This window comes from Haliotis rufescens, unplaced genomic scaffold (genome assembly GCF_023055435.1).
Source record: "Haliotis rufescens isolate VD_foot unplaced genomic scaffold, xgHalRufe1.0.p SCAF_21, whole genome shotgun sequence".
Lineage (NCBI taxonomy): Eukaryota > Metazoa > Mollusca > Gastropoda > Lepetellida > Haliotidae > Haliotis > Haliotis rufescens.
Window position 1 is genome coordinate 8,450,264 of NW_025963902.1, and position 20,688 is coordinate 8,470,951.

General features: G+C 44.1%; 1 protein-coding gene across 3 annotated transcripts; it reads right to left on the reverse strand.

The window, feature by feature from the left end:
- Window positions 1-2,661: 2,661 nt before the first annotated feature.
- LOC124150828 (mannan polymerase complex subunit mnn9-like) lies at window positions 2,662-20,359 on the reverse strand. Of its 3 annotated transcripts, none has more exons than XM_046522930.2 (2): window positions 20,279-20,359; window positions 2,662-4,918 (listed from the first exon to the last, which is right to left on the reverse strand). In XM_046522930.2, exon 2 carries the CDS (start codon window positions 4,643-4,645, stop codon window positions 3,506-3,508), a length of 1,140 nt encoding a protein of 379 aa, XP_046378886.2. In that variant the 5' UTR covers window positions 4,646-4,918; window positions 20,279-20,359; the 3' UTR covers window positions 2,662-3,505. The 3 variants fall into 3 exon arrangements, with proteins under 3 accessions (XP_046378886.2, XP_046378885.2, XP_046378884.2); XM_046522929.2 differs by lacking the exon at window positions 20,279-20,359 and adding an exon at window positions 12,856-13,071; XM_046522928.2 differs by lacking the exon at window positions 20,279-20,359 and adding an exon at window positions 5,760-6,075.
- Window positions 20,360-20,688: the final 329 nt, after the last annotated feature.

Consider the following 20,688-nt stretch of genomic DNA (forward strand, 5'->3'; position numbering starts at 1 on the left):
ATAAACTACTGGTAATCACGTTAATGCTTTACAATATTTAATAGACAGTTAGGGAAATGGTTGAACTTTTATAGTGTGAAATTTGAAAATTGTTGGTTTTACCGTTGTTACGTGACGCCGTTATTAGACGAAGGGGTGCAGTTTTTAGAACGTCACTCGCAAATAAACTCGGCACAGCGATAGTACATAGGCTATTTTTAGGTGACAGCCAGAGGGTTAATGCTGAACGCCAGGCAGGGTAACAACAATTACCATCTTGTAACGTATTTTGGTATGTTGCGGCGGAGGGTCGAACCCCGGCCTTCCGCTCTTGACTACTAACATGAATACTGACTACGAGACGACGGACCAGTCCTTGTTTCATCCCCTTAAAGCCGTGCGCTAGGCCGGTTACAAGTCAAAACAAGTACCAGTTTTCAAAGCATTTTGGTATGACGCAGCCGGGGATCGAACCCGACCTTCCGATCTCCGGGTAGACGCTCTGTCCACTAGGCCACGGAGGAGGTTGAGGCACACATAGCACACAAAGGTACACTGGAGTCTAGAGTGTTTACACACATGCAAGGAGCTAAATCTGCCGAACTAGGCTGGAAATCCGTGGCTCGTTTATAGTAGTAGCTATTACGAGTTATGTCCCTTCTATGACCCCTTTATTGATTAATCAGATTCCACCTCTCATATCACGTGCATTTGCTTCAAACAAAATGGTGGTGGTCGGATAGTCTAGTAGTTAAAGCGTTCGCTCGTCACGCCGAGGACGCGGGTTCGATTCCCGGTACAATGTGTGAAGCCAATTTGTGGTGTCCCCCGCCGTGATATTGCTGAAAATACAGTAAACTACGGTTATAACGAACTCAAAGGGACCACTAATTTTAGTTCGTTTTAACCGTAGTTCGTTATAAGCATATATACAGCATAACTACAGCAAATAGTCGGGACAAAAAAGTAAGTTCGTTATATCCGTCAGTTCGTTATAAGCGTGTTCGTTATAAACGTGGTTTACTGTATTGCTAAAAGCGGCGTTAAACAAAACTCACTCAAACAAAATGGCAGCACCCAGTCAAGAGGACCTTATCGATAATTAAGATCTATATTGTGAAAAAAAGAGGTTTTACCTAAGTCACTTGAGCACCTTTATTAAAAAAATGGAAACATCTGCCGACGCTCAGCTGAGGGTACACATGCTCTGGAAATCCTGCAATCGAACGAATTCGGCACGGCAGTTGCCATGTTATTTATGAACCGGATGTCGATTTCGCTACGGTATTTTGTTTTCGTTAGTCCGGCCAAGATATAACTCCATAATTACACCCACCCTTGCCTCGGGAAGATGGTTAGGGTGGTTGGTTGGTTGGTTGGTTTGTTGTTTCACGCCGCACTCAGCAATATTCCAGCTTTATGACGGCGGCCTGTAAATAATCGAGTCTGGACCAGACAATCCAGTGATCGATATCATGAGCATCGATCCACGAAATTAGGATCGATGACATGCATCAACTAAGTCAGCGAGCCTGACCACCCGATCCCGTTAGTCGCCATTTACGACAAGCATAGTCGCCTATTACGGCAAGCATGGGTTGCTGAAGACCTATTCTACCAGGGATATTCACGGGTCAAGATGGCTAGGGGCGTCTACTCTGTCAGCTCCTGTTGCTGCACCATGTGCTATAAACACTTGCCCATCCCCGCGTAGCATCCTTGTCTTCTGTCATGATAGTCAATATATACCTGGGCCCACTTGCACAAAGCCATCTTAGCACAAAGCCATACTTTAACATAGGCTTACGATAGTCTTAGCACTAAGATCGCTTTGTGCAAGTGGGCCCTGATATAATGCCGATGCGACGTTAAATGTTAACTCACTCATCCTGTCACGGTAAACAAAACCGGTGACGACACGGTTGATCTTCTGCAACCCATGTTGCGACGAGTGAGGGAGTTGGATTGTACGCTGCTTTTAGCAATATTCATGCAATATCACGGTGGGGGGGGGGGGGGGGGGGGGGGCACCAGAAATGGGCTCCTCAAATCGAACGTGACGAGCGGACGCTTTAACCACTAGGCCATGATGTCAATCACTGGATTATCTAGCTTAGACTTGATTGTCTCAGACCGCCGTCATACAGCTGGAATATTGCGGCGTTAAACAACAAACAAACATGACCCGGTTATCACTGAGGGCAAATTCTGTTCCGGATCCCGACGGTGAAGCATGGGAGAATTTGGGCAATGTACCCGGAATAACGAGGGTACAAAAAAAGTACGTAACAAGTTTTTACAGGAATAACTGTAATACAAATTCAAAATTAACAGTCTGTAGAGGAATAATTCACAAATACAGTATAGCATAGGCTTGTAAATATACAGTGTTTAAATTGCACTTGCATCTGTTTCATCAAACAAATATAATACTTTACAATCAGTCAATAAATACACAAGGAAATAGCTATACTACATTAATATGAAGGCATCATGTGTTCTTAAACGTCTTTTGAGGAGGACACCGCCTCCGTAATATAGTGGTAGAGCGTCCGGTGTTCGATCCCCTGCCGCGTCATACCAAAAGACGTTAAAAGATGGTACTCGTTGTTACCCTGTCTGGCGCTAGGCATTAAGGGGCCAAAACAGGGAATGGTCGTCTCGGAGTCAGTTTACTGTGTCTGAGTGGGGTATTCATGCGGCATGGTATCTCAGTGTGCTACAACTATCAATCGGCATAGTACAAGCAGCCCAACACGCACGCACGCACGCACGCACGCACGCACGCACACACGCACGCACGTACGCGACTTTAAACCACATTTTACATCACCACCTTTTTTTATGAGTGTATAACAGTTGCGAGACAACGAGACTGTGTTGTCAGGGGTATTGTTCATTACAGGATACCCGGAAGCTGGCGTATAATACTGTATGGAGGGACTGTGGGTTCGCTGGTTTGAGGGTTTTATTGAGTGTGTGGGTATGGTTTTACGCCGCTTTTAGCAATACTCCAGCCATATAACGGCGAAATGGGTACCTATGAGGAAGTGAGTTAAATATTTAACGACGCATCGGCAATATTTCAGCCAGGTAACGACGAGTGAGTGAGTGAGTGAGTTGGGTTTTACGCCGCTTTTAACAGTATTCCAGTTATATCGCAGCGTGTCAGCTTAATGTGGGAGGAAAGCCCGAAGTGATGCAGGTGTAACGACGAGACCGATGAGGGAAATCGAACCGGGTCTTCGACATGACGGGCTCGTCCATCGCCCTCAAATCCAATGAGTGAGTGAGTGGGGTTCAACGCCACTTGAACAACATTTCAGTTACATCACGGCCTATCATAACGGGAGAAGAACTCCCGAAATGAGGATTGTCTTAGACGTTTATCACTTTCGTGAAACCCACGAGCAGGCTAAGGTGCTGACAAACCGACCAACAGAATCAGGGCGGGAATTCGAACCACGATCACAAGTTCCTGGCACGTCCAGGGAAAGCAACTCTGCTTTGTCTGAAAACATCAAATTTAGTGAATGACGTTCACAAAGGGCATGCCATAGACACCAAACCCCATCTGCTTGGCAAGTTTCGCCAAACCTTCTGTTTCAATATGATGATCTACAACGGTTTCTGGAAAGATTAAACCCTTTCTATGGCAGTCTGCCTTTATAAGAAGCGTGCACCCTCCAACGCCATCAATTGGCACCACCCTGCCTTCCGCTCGGAGATGGGGTAGGAATATTCTATTGGATAGGCCATAGCCTTCCAACATGAGTTCCCCATCTTTCATATGTTTTTGCTTGGCGATAGATTCCGGTGTTTCCCGCCACGTATTTTTATCAAATATCCGTAACTGTCCCATATCCGACTGGAACAAACACGACGGAACTACGATGTCCTTATCCGAAGACAGTAGCTGCTGGATTATGTCCGGCGGAAGCTGCGTGACGTCACTATCAATCCACAGAACCCACGCCTCGTCCTTTAGTCCAGCCTTCAGAAGCAAGTTCCGGGCCTGCGCAATGTGGCCGCGCCGTTTTCGCTGCGCGTGTATATTGTGGACATCCGTCCAAATTCCCCTAACTTGACCCGTGATGTTGAAGTGATGCACTTCTACCCTTTTAAACGTTTTCTTGAGATTGGATGCTACATCTTTAGCGATGCTCAGTGTTCCATCTCCACTGCAGTCCTCTCCGAACACAACTGATATCAGTTCATGTGGATAACTCAAGTCCCTCAGTAAACGACCAAACCGAGGTAGGAGTCGTGCTACGTTGTGAATCGGCGTCAGTATCAACACTTTTTCTTTATATTCCCGGGGCTCATAATTCAAGAATGCCTGTATAACTGACTGTCGTACTGGAATCACATGGTCATTGGAAGATCTTTGGGGCACAGGTGGAATAGCAAATAGCGCCTTGGGATCGTCTTTGGGATTTTTTGGCGCTTCCAACGCCTTCTGTTTTTCGGTTATGTCATGACTTGGTTCTGTTCTTGGGCTTATTTGAAGCGGGGTTTTGGTAGTCCGGCCAAAGTGAAAAAAATTAAATGCGACAGTGCTGAACGCAAGGAGCACAAGGCTGTAAATGAACAGAAGTTTGGAAACTTGAGGACGATGGTTAAACAAAGGGAGAAAACTCTGCCACAACGACGTTTTACGGATCATTGTGTGATATGAATGCTCACTGCTGTCGAGATACGGTATGTTGAAAAAAAATGAAAGTCATATGAGGCCTCGTCGCCTCATTCTCCAGCCCGGCAGTAATTTGTCAAGTCAGGGTTGACGCTCCGATAACGGCGACAGCTAGCGCTTCTACGCTGTGAGGCGGCGAAACTAATGACAACTTGTGAGGTGCGAGTCCCGAGTTTGTGAATCTCGCTTCAGTTTAATGACCCCCTTCCGGTCACATCCCGCTGAGGTCAAGCTGGCTCGGGACACCTGCAGCAAATGAGAATCAGATTCATAACAACCACAGCGGATAACAAGCCATGAAAGTGGAACACGCTTTATTGAGAAAGGCATCGGGGAACGAAAGGGGAAAGTCTACAAAAAGAGCGTGTTTGCATTGTCACATGGGGGGGGGGGGGGGGGGGGGGGGGGTGTTCCATGAGGTGAGGGCGAATTCGATGTCGTGCGGACAGTTTGTGAACGGGTGTAAATAGTTGTGGTAGCCTGTTGCGTCTGTGTGGAGTCCTGTGGGTCGAGGGCGATGGTGGTTTGGGCTCAAATATAATACACTAGCATGTGTTTGTTTGTTTGTTGTTTAACGCCGCATTCAGCAATATTTCAGCTATATGACGGCGGTCTGTAAATAATCCGATGTAGAATAGGTCTTCAGCAGCCATGCTTGCCGTAAAATTGTTGGATGAGAGGGTGGCTGAATGAATTCTCCAACCAATATATGATCAGGTGTAAAGGTCGTCAGAAACCCATGCTTGCCGTAGAAGGCGTCTATGCTTGTTGTAAAAGGCGACTAACAGGATCGGGTCGTAAGGCTCACTGACTTTGTTGATACAGGTCATCGATCCCAATTGGGTGGATCGATGCTCGTGATGTCAATCACTGAATTGTCTGGTCCAGACTCGATTATTTACAGACCGCCGTCATATAGCTGGAATATTGCTGAGTGCGGCGTAAAACAACAAACCAACCAACCACAAATACAACCAGAATTACACAGACAACATGAGAGGAAACACATGACGGGGGGCGGTGTCTACATACACCACCATTAAACAACAAACATTAAAGTACACCACATACACACAAAGACGCTCACCCTCGTTGACAGTACATGTCGTGTACATCTCCGCTAGCTGCAAGTGCTTGGTTTTACACTGCCCCGTGATAACCTGTCCGTCGTTTAAGCATATCCCGCTGTAATCACAGTCGAGTCACGAGTGAACGGAGATTAAACAATCACAACGACAAGCAAATGAACTGTCGGTGACGGCATTGTCAGGCCGGATAAACCGGGCTGGTGAGGAATATTACTTCCGCTTAAAGGCGGACTCGGCTTAACGGTTTATACTGGGGTTGCCTGCTCAACGACAAAGCATATAAATTAAAAAATATCAACCTTGTAATATCGCTTATCCCCTAACAACACGGTTCGTTATGTCCATTGTATCGAAGGGTCTTTATTCTTTGTGACGAACAAGCACACGCAACGCACCGCTGGACGATTCGATTCGGACGACAGGGGCTTAGGGTAAGCCTCGGTTTGCGGTGTTGCATCGTCGCGCAAAGAGCACCGCGTTGGTGGCCCCAGTGGCGCTCATCTATATAACCTCATGACCTCCAGATAATCAGCTTACTTACTTATTTGTTACAGCAGGGGTTAGGGTTTGGTAGGATTGGGTGAGGGTGGGGTGGATGTGGCGATGGTGTTTGATGTAGAGGGCTGCATAAATTTATGAGCCATTCAATTTCATTCAATAAGGGTGAATATATTTTTTGACGTTGAAATGTGTGCCATCGGAGGACAAGAGCAACCAAGTAGTCTGTACAGTTACCTCCCTTAGCCGAGCCGGGATCCGACGATCGTTGTTTCTCTGGTTCTCTTGCTTTGTCATCATGTTATGGTTACACAAGCGCTTACACACCGTGGTATTAATAAAATACGTTTCGAAGGGGCGTTGAGCTAACCACACTTCGACTTGATTCAGAAATCTACATGTTGTTGTTTGTTTGTTTTTAACTGGAATCCGTGGTGGGTCTTTTCTCCTCAATGTCATTGGTTGCATTTAATTGCCAATAAAGATGTTAAAAACGCCGCTCTTAGGAATATTCTAGATATATGACGGCGGTCTAAAAATAATCGAATCTTGACCAGACAATCAAGTGATTGACATCATGAACATTGATCCACGCAATTGGGATACGATGACATGCATCAACCAAGTCAGCGAGCCTGACCACCCGATCCCCTTAGTCGCCTCTTACGACAAGCACATTCGCCTTTTCGGCAAGCGTGGGTTGCTGAAGACCTGTTCTACCCCGGATCTTCACGGGTCTGGTCATAGCTGTCGCTCGCCACTGCGCAAACCTGGGCTTGACTCCCTGTTCGGGGATTTTCAAGATGAGTCCAAAGGACCAGTTTCAACCTTATTTCAAAGTCCTCCGAGTTTGTAGCTAGTCCTGCTTGAACAAGACAAACACGTTTACTATGTTTACATTTTCTGTTAGTTCTATTCAGTCCCAATTTCGACCTGTGAAGATCCGGGGTAGAATAGGTCTTCACCAACCCATGCTTGCCGTAAAAGGCGACTATTCGTGTCGTAAGAGACGAATAACGGGATCGGATGGTCAGGCTCGCTGAGTTTGTTGATGCATGTCATCGATCCCAATCGCGTGGATCGATGCTCATGATGTTAATCACTGGAATGTCTGGTCCAGACATGATTATTTACAGACCGCCGTCATAAAGCTGGAATATTGCTAAGTGCGGTGTTAAACAACAAACCAACCAGCCAACCAGTTCAATTTCGTAGCACATTTGAAATATTAAGAACTGGTTCAGAATGACATCTCTAAAAGCTGCTTGTCAATGAGGATGCCCATCATTCAACTGTTACTTGCCTTTAGCACAATTTGGTAGACTCGGGCTAGCGGACTAGCGTAGATTTCGAAGGCTGAGTGAGTTTGATATGTTCCCCGACCCATTCGCCCTCATGCAGGCCGCCTCCGTGGTCTAGTGGTAGAGCGTCCGCCCAGAGAGCGGAAGGTCCGGGGTTCGATCCCCGGCCGCGTCATATATATACCAAAAGACGTTAAAAGATGGTACTTGTTGTTACCCTGTCTGGCGCTCGGCATTAAGGGGCTAAAACAAGGGCTGGTCGGCTCGGAGTCAGTTTACTGTGTCTGAGTTGGGTATTCATGTTAAACTGCGGCATGGTATCTCAGTGAGCACACGTGCATGCACGTCGCTATATAAGTGCAAAAATCTTGGACGCGACGTTAAACCCAATTTACCCTCACCATACTGCTGCAGCACGGCGAGGTAGAATCCACGTATCAAAAGTGGACGGTGGGGTAGCCTAGTGGTTAACGCGCTGCCTCGCCACGCCGAAGACCCGGGTTCGATTCCCCACATGGGTTCAATGTGCAAAGCCCATTTTCCGGTGTCCCCCGCAGTGATATTGCTGGAATATTGATAAAAGCGACGTTAGACCATACTGAGTCAGTCAGTCGATATCAACCGAGGAACGGCAGAGTCCGTGGCCTAAATTCTCGCGGTAGATAACACCAGTTGTCTAAAGTTCACATCCTGGCCATGTACAAACACGTTTATATTACGGCATATGCGTGTCATATGACGTGACAGGGGATCATGTCACATAGTGTCTTGTATATAGTGTGACATCTACACCTGCAAGAGACTTATGTGGAGTCGATAGGAGGAGTGGAGATTCAACGTCACGTTCACGATTTTTGTACTTATCTAGCGACGTGCATGTACGTTTTGTTTTGTTTGTTGTTTAACGCCGCAGTCAGCAGTATTCCATCTATATGACGGAGGTCTGTAAATAATAGAGTCTAGACCAGACAATCCAGTGATTTACATCATGAGGATCCATCTACGCAATTGGGATCGATGACATGCTTGAACCAGGTCAGCAAGCCTGACCAACCGATCCCGTTAGTCGCCTCTTACGACAAGCATAGTCATAATGTTCATGTGTTTATGCTGTGTGTGTGTGTGTGTGTGTGTGTGTGTGTGTGTGTGTGTGTGTGTGTGTGTGTGTTTTAGCGATATGAAATAACAGCATCTGACATACTCGTGTTATTAGTTATACCTATATATGACTGAGGTATGCATGGTATTTTTTGTTTAACGCTGCGTCAGCAATATTACAACTGTATGACGGCGGTATGTAAATAATCGAGTCTGAACCAGACAACCTAGTGATTCACATCATGACCATCGATTTACGCAACTGGGATACGATGACATACAATCGACCAAATCACGGAGTCTGACCACCCGAAATAAGCAGTCCTCTTTCACAAGCACGGGTTGCTCGGAATCTAACTTCTTACCGGGAATCCATGAAATGTAACAATATTTTGATTTATTTTTAATATATTCACTATGAGTGATATGTATAATATTCGGGGGCGGTCGGGTACCCTAGTGGTTAAAGCGTTCGCTCGTCACGCCGTAGACCCGGGTTCGATTCCTGACATGGGTACAATGTGTGAAGCCCATTTCTGGTGTCCCCCGCCGTGATATTGCTAGATAATTGCTAAAAGCGTCGTAAAACCAAACTCACTCACTCACTCACTCGATAATGCCAAGACACCTAGACATGATCACAAACGTTTCACAAGAAATTGAAATGTTTATGTTTACAAGATGTTTTTTTTTCTCCCTTGTTTTCCGTATAACAATGTCAGCTCGTGCTGTACATGGTCATATACCGTGGCCATAAACTCATTGAGGAGAACTCATAGCTATATATTTCTGTACATCCGGGTACTGATCAAGTGCGCTAAAAAAAATTAAAAAAGTACTCACGGAAATGAAAAAAAACTGTTTTTTCGACCTCAGATCTTAAATAAATGCAGTTAATATACAAAATATGTAAATATTCAAACAACTAAATTAGTACTAATTGGGCCGTGGCACAAATACAGCGTATCAAATGTTTTTTATGCCTTTTTACACGTAAAAGTGTGTAAAAATGTGAATAAAACAGACTATTGTGAAACAGGGCATAACCAGGTGTAAGTAGATCAAGGTGACCTATGACACCTTGACGACAGGTGAGAACAGGTGCATAATGCCTATAGCCTGTTTCTGCTATGTCAATTTGGACTTAGTTTTATTTTTGAATGTTGAAAGTGCCGACAAATTACCTCCTGTAAAGTACATTTTGTATTGTTCACTGTGATCAAACTAGCAAATCCAGACTAGTACTTTTCGAGTTGTTTTGTTATTTCGTATTTACAGCTACGTAACACTTTGTGTCGATTTTTAAATTGAGAAAAACAGGGTTTTTTCATTTCCGTGAGTACTTTTTTAAAATAACAAACTGCCAGGCAGGGAAAACGGACTCTCGCAGCGATTAGCCCTGCTCGGAGCTCTGTGCTGTCGCATCCACCAGTCACAGCTGTCTTCCAATACTCTGTCCAACTTGTGAGTGAGTGAGTTGGGTTTAATGCCGCTTTTAACAGTATTCCAGTTATATCACGGCGTGTCAGCTTAATGTGGGAGGAAAGCCCGAAGTGATGCAGGTCTCAGACGTTTACCACTTCGGTGAAACCCAAGACCACGGGTATGGTGCTGACAATCCTAGAAACATAATCGGGGCTAACCGGGATTCGAACCCACAAACATAGGTTTCTGGCGTACCCAAAGGACGCAACTCTGCACAGCGAATCACGGTGCCTTAGACGACTGGGCCAGTGTCAAACTTTGGGTGTAGAGGATTTAGGCATTAGGGCACAGTCCGTATTAAACTTTGTTAAGCTTGTCATACATTTTTTTTATCTGCTTACCTGGATACCGACTATGGCATATGAACATCATACAATATAATATACATTTACGATTATTTACAATTTACAACAATTTTCAGCAATAAAGTGTAGATATTGTTTTTAACCAGAGGACATTATGATTGAATAAATGGATAATTTGAACACATATATTTTTGCACTATTAAACACACTTTGAAAGTTTAATACCTTTGGCTTATCAAGGTTATTAGTTCTATAGCTTTTTAAATAATTGCAATTGAAAAGTGCATGGAATTCATCACCAACGTCACTTCTATCACATTAATTACATTGTCTTACTTGGCGCCAGCGACCCACTGAACTGAATTGATGAGAACCATTGTTTTTTACATAATTTATAAAAAATATTGTTCAGCTACAAGTTCGGATTTAAATATTATATACGTTGAGCTTGATGAATCAAACATTTCAGATGACCATTTTGTTAAGACTGATCTTGTAATCTATTTGGCACAGTACATTTTAGTGAATGGACAGAAGTAAAACAGGTGAATACCATATGCACATCAAACCAGCCTCAAAAGAGATAGAGACCCGAGAAGATCCGGGGTAGAATAGATCTTCAGCAATCCATGCTTGCCGTAAAAGGCGACTATGCTTGTCGTAAAAGGCGACTAACGGGATCGGGTGGTCAGGCTCGCTGACTTGGTTGATGCATGTCATCGATCCCAATTGCGTGGATCGATGCTCGTGATATTGATCACTGGATTGTCTGGTCCAGACTCGATTATTTACAGACCGCCGTCATATAGCTGGAAGATTGCTGAGTGCGGCGTTAAACAACAAACAAACCAACCAACCAACCAATAGAGATAGATTCAGATGACAAGAACCATTTTATTCGTTTCACTTTTAGCACACTTATCATCTACAGTTTGTACAATATTAAGATATTTTAGTTGCTTTTCCAATATGACACCATACGTGCATACATTTGGATAATGGTATACTACGGTTATTACGAACTCAAAGGGTCCATCAATTTTAGTTCGTTATAACCGTAGTTTACCGTAAAGGGCTTTTCTGCCAAGTTCCCCGTATGCCATATATGATGAGATACTCAGATAAATTAGGTTTAACTGACACAAGTTCAGCAATTTTCACATGATTATGCCTTCAACTTATTCATGGATCGATGCTCATGATGTCAATCACCGGATTGTCTGGTCCAGACTCGATTATTTACAGACCGCCGTCATAAAGCTGGAATATTGCTTAGTGCGGCGTTAAAAAACAAACAAACAAACAAACAAAACACGAATTAATGTATGCGATGAGGGTGAGCACCGTCACTACAAACTGACTAAAACTAATCCTCCAATTGTTCTACGGTGTAAAGCTTTGAACACACAATGCCATTTAGAAAGTGGTCAAATGTAGCAAATGTTATATTTGGGATAACACTTTCTGAGTAAAGTACAGATTCTGGTACTTTTGGGGGTTGAGTCCCGTCCGGGATTCGAACCCACACTGACAGAGTGAGGCAGCTAATCGCCAGCGCACAAAGTCAGCTATCTAACCCACTCAACTATCTAACCCACTCAGCCACCGAGGCTCTCACAAAAATGAAAGTCCGACAATTGGTAGTCTAGATTACGTACCTTGTGTACCCCTCTGACAAGTGCCGAAAGCTATGAACACACAACGCCATTTAGAAAGTGGTCAAATGTAAAAAATGTTATATTTGGGATAACACTTTCTTGGTAAAGTACTGCTTGTCGTACTGATTCTCGTACTTTTTCTCGTAAAAAGAGTACGAGAATCGGTACTTTACCAAAAAAGCGTTATCCCAAATATAACATTTGGTGTAATGTTTGTTGTTTTGTCAATGCTGGGGACTCCCCAATATCACCCTGTGCATTACATGGTAAAACGTAATGTAATCTTTAGAATACACGAGAATCTAGAAACACTTGGCATGACGCAAATAATCCCCATCTCACACGACTATATAGTGAATAATTATGTAGTATATCAACAGAGCGTGTGTACTGTCACACGCTCTGTTCAGCCTGGCAAATCGAGGCTGTACCTACTTTAGCGCAACCTAACCCTAACCCTAACCCTAACCCCTGACCCTAACCCCCGACCCTAACCTTGATCCTGACCCTAGCCCTAGCCCTAGCCTAACCTAACCCTACATAAATTATGTTAATACTTCCAGTCAGGCAGAGACTACGGGAGGAAATATAACAGGTTTGTTTACATCCGGAAGCTGTTTTTTCAAAGCGCCGGAAAGTCGACATTAAATACAGTATTCTTAAATAGCACTTTTAACACCCCGATAGCAGGGTCTAAATTTGTGTTTATTCTGTGGTATGATACTGTTGGAATTCAAATTACAAACTCACCTCTACAGGTTTTGTCCAGCCATATCTGTCAACGATGTGAAATGTGCTCGCTCCACGAGCGCCAGTGTTGGGTGGATGGTCACGTGATAAACAACGACTTGTCGGCTCGGCGTCAGGACATTGTGGGTGTGTGGGTGGGATATGCATGTTAAACTGCGTGGTATTTCTAGAATTATAAACCGGCATAAGTCCGGACTAGTAGAAGCTGTCACACACACGTGCATGCATCTCTCCTCTCCTCTCAATGAAAGATCAATGAAATCATGTTGACTGATGACATTGTTGAAGCCAGTCACCCACAGACTCGGGGTGTGGGGGGTGGGGGTGGGGGTGGGGGGTGTGGGGGGGGGGGGGGGGTCTGAACACACGCTCTGTTGATATACTACATAATTATTCACTATATAGTCGTGTGAGAGGCAGGATAACAGTCTTTAATCTACACGTACAAGGCAACAGCCTCGATTTGCCAGTGTGTGGTATCTCGGATTAGTTCATGTGTGTGTTTGCCGAACCTCTGGCGTATAGGGATCGGATGTCTGGCTCGGTGACTTGGTAGATTGTTATCGAAACCCCGACGGCGTTTGATGTTGGACAGTAAAGTCTATCGTCATGCAGCTGAACTATCGCTAAGGATGGCGTAAAGCAAAACAAACAAGGGTTGTCGGTTACCTAGCAGGTAGATGACGGGAAACGCGGATGATATGGTGGGACTATTTCCACTAGACACAATGAATTATTTATTTTTTCCGGATCTGTAGGATACAAGTGCACACACACACACACCGTTACAAAGCAGATGCCGTAGAAAGTCATTCCTCGTAGGAGTTGAGATCAATGTGATGCTGACTGATAGTGGAGGAGGACACACCGTGTACGCCATGGTAAAATGTGAGGTGAGTGAGTATGGTTTTACGCCGCTTTTAGCAATTTTCAGCAATATCACGGCGGGGGACCCCAGAAATGGGCTTCACACATTGTACCCATGTCGGGAATCGAACCCGGGTCTTCGGCGTGACGAGCGAACGCTTCAACCACTAGGCTACCCGACCGCCCCGGTAAAATGTGAGGTGAGGTGAAATGGGGTTTAATATCGGGTTCAGATTATTGCACTTAATATAGCGACGTACATTCACGTGTGTGTGTGGCTGCTTGTATTAGTCCGGACTGATGCCGATTTATACTGCTAGCCCACTGAGATACCATGCCGCAGTTTAACATGGATACCCTTACTCAGACACAGTCTACTGACTCCGGGCCGACCAGTCTTTTAGCCCCTTAATGCCGAGCGCCAGCCAAGGGAACAAGAAGTCTTTTGACGTCTTTTGGTTTGACCCCCGACCTTCTGCTCACCAGACAGACGCTCATTTCGGGGTGAGTGAGTCGCTGCATTGATGGATGAGTTGGTGAGTGGGGACATGGTGAATGTGTGGGAGGGAGGGTGAGCGAGGGGATGAATTAGTTAGTGTTGGGTGGGTGGGTGTGTGTGAGTGATCGAGCTCATGCGCGAGTGAGTAAGTTTGTTTGTTTGTTTGTTGTTTTACGCCGCACTCAGCAATATTCCAGCTCTATGACGGCCGTCTGGAAATAATCGAGTCTGGACCAGACAATCCAGTGATTCACATCATGAGCATCGATCCACACAATTGGGATGCATTAACCAAGTCAGCGAGCCTGATCACCCGCATTTTACGACAAGCATGGTATTCTTTCAGCAGAAATTTCTTATGAATATGGAAAGGGTTTTGTCGCAATTATTTCCACCAAACGAATGTCAAGGACGCCGTATATAATGGAGACGAACGCTCCGTCAACAGAACTTTGGTTTAGTCATTCTGATACCTGCAAACAATATTCCTACCCGTATGAGCAGACTCATCGATCGAACAAACAAGCTGCCAGTGGGATGTCTTTGTTATAAATTCACTATACCTATTGTTATGTCCCATCCGTACAGTGCTGTTTCTGTCCGTCAAGTATATCGCTTCGCTAGACCAACATGAATATTTTATTATGGAGTTTTCACGCCATAACGTAATGGCCAAATGACTATCTGAAATTATATCCAGTGATCGATTTAGGCATGAATATTGACACAGATTGTTATGGACAATTATATTTATTTTTATTCATTTATATTCATTTTGGCAACAAAGCAATGGAAGAAGCATGATTGTTGAGTATATTTACGTTTTGCACGATTATGAGTTATTGAATAACGACTGAATTACGACCCCTATCCTCGTTAAGCCGACTGAACAAACGTCCCTCAGATATTGTTCACCAACGTCAGTGCGTTTGAAGTCTAGCGTGGGAGTAAATGAGTTTAGAACCGCTTTGAACCAAAACCAGATCCTTTTTGTCGCTACCGCTAAAACAACGGGTATGGTGCTGACAAACCAGGGAACATAATCAGGACGAAGAAACTAAGCCTCGTTTCCATGATGACAGGTTGCTGGCACACCAAAGGGACGTAACTCCGTATAGGCGGTAGGGCTGCAACGATACACCTAGTTCACGATACGATACGTATCTCGATACTTACATCACGATTCGATGCGTATCTCGATACGCTACGATACATATAGTGACAAGAGAAGCCAAGAGGTAAATGAATTAAACTTAGTTTATTAAAATGAAAAATTAAATGAAAGTGAATGAATGTTCATGAGTCATAAAATATATACTGTAATGAGTATTTTAACTTAATGAATCATCTGCCATTTCCATGCAATGGCCAGCAAATATTTGTGAGTTGTGACTAGATGGTAGGAGTAAATACTAAATGTACCAGTGTCCAGTAACTTATGATTTGCCATTTTCATGTATTTGTTTTGCAACCAACGGAACAGTCATGTTTTACATCATTTGAAAGGTATAATCTTAGTGTTTATAAATATGAAAGTTACGTTTATCACATTATTTAAATAATGCATTTACAACTTAATTATATATTTATGTACCTCTTAGAAAAAAAACGTATCATGAAAAATCGAGATACAGCACCTCACAAATCGCGCACCATATCGTATGGAGTGAATCGCGATGCATCGGTGTCCCCGGATATCGTTTCAGCCCTAAAATTAGGCGTACAGATCAACCCACATGCACAGGCGCCGACGAACCAAGAATCATAATCGGGCGAACTTGGGATTCGAACCAACGGCAAAGGGGAGGAACCAACATTATCTCTTTGCTGTAGTACACAGCTACTCGTACGCACTCACGCACGCCTGCACGCCTGCACGCCTGCACTAAACAGTGCTGTCTGTAATTATTATTAAAGCACGGCCTATACATGTATACGTAGAGGATTGGTAAACTCGTGACCGTGTTTTCCGACTGAAATCTGGATGTAATTCAAGCCATCCGTGACCTATTTGTGCATAAATGTGTTAATCGCTGCCATATATGCGATTATTTACGAGTGTTATACATGATTGACACGGAATTAACATACGGGAAATAGTGATACACCAGAGTCAGCTCATTCGTCACCACTCGCCCCTTTCCGTAACCTCCACGAAGACTCGTCCCCCTATCGATGAATGTTATGCGCGAAAATACGACAAACTATTCACAATGCGCGTATGATTTCAAGTTCTTCGTCAAAGAATCCCTCAGAAATAATTTTGGATTTTACATATGTCTTGCATCTAAAAATTTACCAAAGACACAATTAAATGTGTTCAATCATATTGTATAATTCCGCACGTCCCGATTTGCTTTAAATTGCATCTGAAATATATATAATATATGGAGAAAATGTGTGAACCATTACGCAACGAGTTGACAATTGTTTTAGGTATGCCCGTTTGCGCAAAGACGGAACCCGGTTGCAAAAATAGCCACGAGAGGGTCACGAGTCGCTATTCGGCTTGTCCCGGAATTATACGAGTTGGTCACGAATGGAGTCAGCTATGTAAAAGGCCATTTACATCTTCCGGGGCAAGCGTGTCCACTATCCTATATCGAAGCCTAGTTTCTACCCCTGCCACTTCAAGGCCACTTTGGGGGCACGGGTGGTCCAGTCCTCTAAGGCGCCGCGATTCGCTGTGAGGAGTTGCGTCCCTTGGCGACGCCAGAAACCTATGATTGTGAGTTCGAATCCCGGTTGAGTGAGTGAGTTGGGTTGAACGCCGCTTTTAAAAGTGTTCCAATTATATCCGGGTGTGTCAGCTTAATGTGGGAGGAGGGGGCACGGGTGGCCCAGTTGTCTAAGGCGCCGCAATTCGCTGTGCAGAGTTACGTCCCTTGGGTACGCCAGAAACCTATGATTGTGAGTTCGAATCCCGGTTGAGTGAGTGAACGGTTGAACGCCGCTTTTATCAGTGTTCCAATTATATCATGGCGTGTCAGCTTATTGTCTGAGGAAAGCCCGAAGAGACGCAGGTCTACGTTTATCACTTCGGTGAAACCCACGAGCACGGGTATGGTGCCGCCAAACCTAGAAACATAATCGGGGCGAACCGGGATTTGAACCCACGATCATAGTTTTCTGGTTTACCCAAGGGACGCAACTCTGCACAACGAAGTACGGCGCTTTGGACGACTGGGTCACCCATGCCCATCTTGTCTATCCGTGAGAATCAATAGTGAGTATATAAACAAATGAATAAAGTTTTTTATTACAAATTCAAATCAGTAATCGAATGCAACCAGGCATATTAACAATAAGAAATGATCGGTGTACATTCTTCCAAGCTAAAGCCGTCAACATGACGCTTAAAGACAGTCGCCACATGCCGCAAATGGATAATAACTTTTCGCTTTGAATTACAATTTACGATCACGAAAAAGTAATAAAGTTGGCCAGGTAATGGCAACACGTTCAGTTTACGATACACATGGAATTTGTATTGTCCTGTAGTAAATTATGCTACACAAAGGAGCGTAGAACTGGGCAGGATGAAAATGTGAATATTTTTCTACGCTTTCAGGAACTTCGTAACGATCTCCCTGAAGATGATAGCCAATGCATTGTAAAATGAATTACTGTGTGTGCTGCAGTCTGTATATATTTTTCTCAATCCTAAATTTGAAAAAGGGGCATTTGGGCGTGGGTAAATAGATGCCACATCAGTAAAATGTTAAATTTGATCAATATTTAACTGAGCAGCTTCGAGTTAGGTGTTTTTAGAACACTTTGCTGACGTCAGCTGGATCAAGCACCCAACCTCGAGCTCATCAACTAACATCAGTGTCACCCAGGACATGCTATCTAAGGTATATTGTAGTTGTTTGTTGTTTAACGCCACACTCAGCAATTGTCCTTCTGTATTCTGGCAGTTTGTAAATAATCGAGTCTGGACCAGACAATCCAGTGACATTAAGCGCCTCGATCTACGCAATTGGGATACGATGACATGCTTCAACCAAGTCAGCGAGCCCGACCACCCGATCCCGTTAGTCGCCTCTTACGACAAGCCTGGGTTACTGAAGGCTACTTCTAACCCACATCTTCACGGGTAGTTCTAAGGTAGAATCTCTTATTACTATTATTATTCAAAACTCGGGTGGCCGTCGGTTCCAGGGTATGTATCATTATAGAATCAAGGATGTGCATCGTAAAACGTGTAGTTACCATGGAGATGGTAATCTATTCGTACCTACAGTAAATATACAAGGCAGTCAGAATGTTGATCATTTCGCAATGTCAACACACGCGCAAGACAAATGCACTTAAACACGGGGTTGTTCAAATAGACAAATTATGCAAACAGACAGGGGAGGATAACGATAATGTTTGAAATAAAGATGCATGTGGATCATTACAATGAAGGGGGCTTGTGTCCATTGTTTTCATTCAAACATATTTCATTGATTGAAGGAGATCAGTAGGAACCAAAAAAAATAACCAGTTTACTTGATCCTCTCGGAGGAGTGTGATCAATTAATCAATACATGCAATCTTCATTATTTTTAACAACAAAAATAACTGGCGGCGAAAGCTTAAGTTAGTTTAGTGTTTCAGTCGACAGAATAATAACATAGTACAGTCATTTCCAGTTCACATGAAGATAATGGCGACGTGATAAGCGCCATGTTGGAAATTTAAAGGGTATATACATGAGTTGCTTTACTCCGCTTTGAACAGTATTATATTCCAGTTATATCACGGTGTGTCAGATCAGTGTGGGAAAGCCCGAAGTGATCCATGTCCATGACTTGACTCTGACTCTGAAACCTGAAGACAATGTCCATTCCTCTTTTGTACTGAGTGAGTGAGTGAGTTAGGTTTAACGCCGCTTTTAACAGTATTCCAGTTATATCGCGGCGTGTCAGCTTAATGTGGGAGGAAAGCCCGAAGTGATGCAAGTCTAAGACGTGTACCACTTCGGTGAAACCTACGAGCACGGGTATGTGCTGACAAACCTAGAAACATAATCGGGGCGAACCGGGATTCGAACCCACAATCATAGGTTTCTGGCGTGCCCAAGGGACGCAACTCTGCACAGCGAATCGCGGCGCCTTAGACGACTGGGCCACCCGTGCCCCCTCTTTTGTACTTTTCCAATCTTATAAAAATCAGATCTAAGTTTACGGGTCACGTCAGAACGACCTTTGACCGACCACTGAAACGAATAAACAAGAAGTCGATATCAGCCAATGAGAAAGCAGCTTTCTCGAGCTTTACGGCACTCGTTTCAACCTGGCGACTTCCATTTCAGACTACGCTTGAAATATATGTTGACACAGTTCTCGATTAAAATTTTAAAACTGAACAAACAAACATTCCGGAATGTCTAATATATGGTTGAGATTGTATGGCAGTGCTTCACACGAAAGGTACAATGCCTCTTCCGTTCAAATGTTTATCCCATGGAAGCGAGATTTTGACGGAATCTGTCGTACGGGCCGTAACTGTCGTTCGGAATACCCGGTGGTAACGTTTTCGAGGTCGCATGATTAGGAAACTCATTCCGACTGTCACTTTCTTGATCTGGTAAGCTACGCTCTGATTGGTCGTATGAAAGGTCGTCCTGACGTGACCCGTAATGGAATGTCCTCAGATCTTTGTTTAGCGAAAGCGAGAACTAAGATCTGATTTTAATGAGATTGGACCTCAAACGATTCAGCCACCCATGCCTCGACATAGAAATATAAGAATAGAATATGAGTTCGCACTCAAACAAATTTTGATATGACGAAGTCTGAAAGGGGCCAGAAAATCGAAAAGAGGCAACTAATATATTCCGAAAGAAGCCTTTCTAATATCGTGTGCGTCCAGTGCATTTATGATTTCAGTCATTCGAATCTATTTATGTTACGTTTTACAGCACAAACGGTCGATGGTTTCGTAGACCAAGAACAAGAACCAAGAACATGCAAAACACTTTCCAGATCAGATACCTTCTCGGATGAAACCAACCTAAAAAAAAGGTTGATTGGTTTAAGGAGACATTAGGCTTATTCCGTTACTTACCGGTGTGGAGATTACAAATAACTGCGTTGCGGGGCTGAGACTGTACAATGAGACTGATGCGTTCGGCATTTGTAGTTGTAGCTTGCGGGCTATATTGATAAAATAAGAGTTGTCTCCCCCTACTATGACAGCTGTGCTCCCCTCCACCTGTATATCGACCCACCTGAGCGTATGGTTGACGTTAAATCAATATTGTTAGGATAAGGATATTATTAAAACCACCAGATGCTGTATTTCAAAGTGTCAATGTATATTTACTCACTCGTTACGGGGCTGCCTCCGTGGTCTAGTGGTAGAGCGTCCGCGGAAGGGCCGGGGTCTTCATACCAAAAGACGTTAAAAGATGGTACCCTGGCGTTTGGCATTAAGGGGCAAAAACAAGGACTGGTTGGCTCGGAGTCAGTATACTG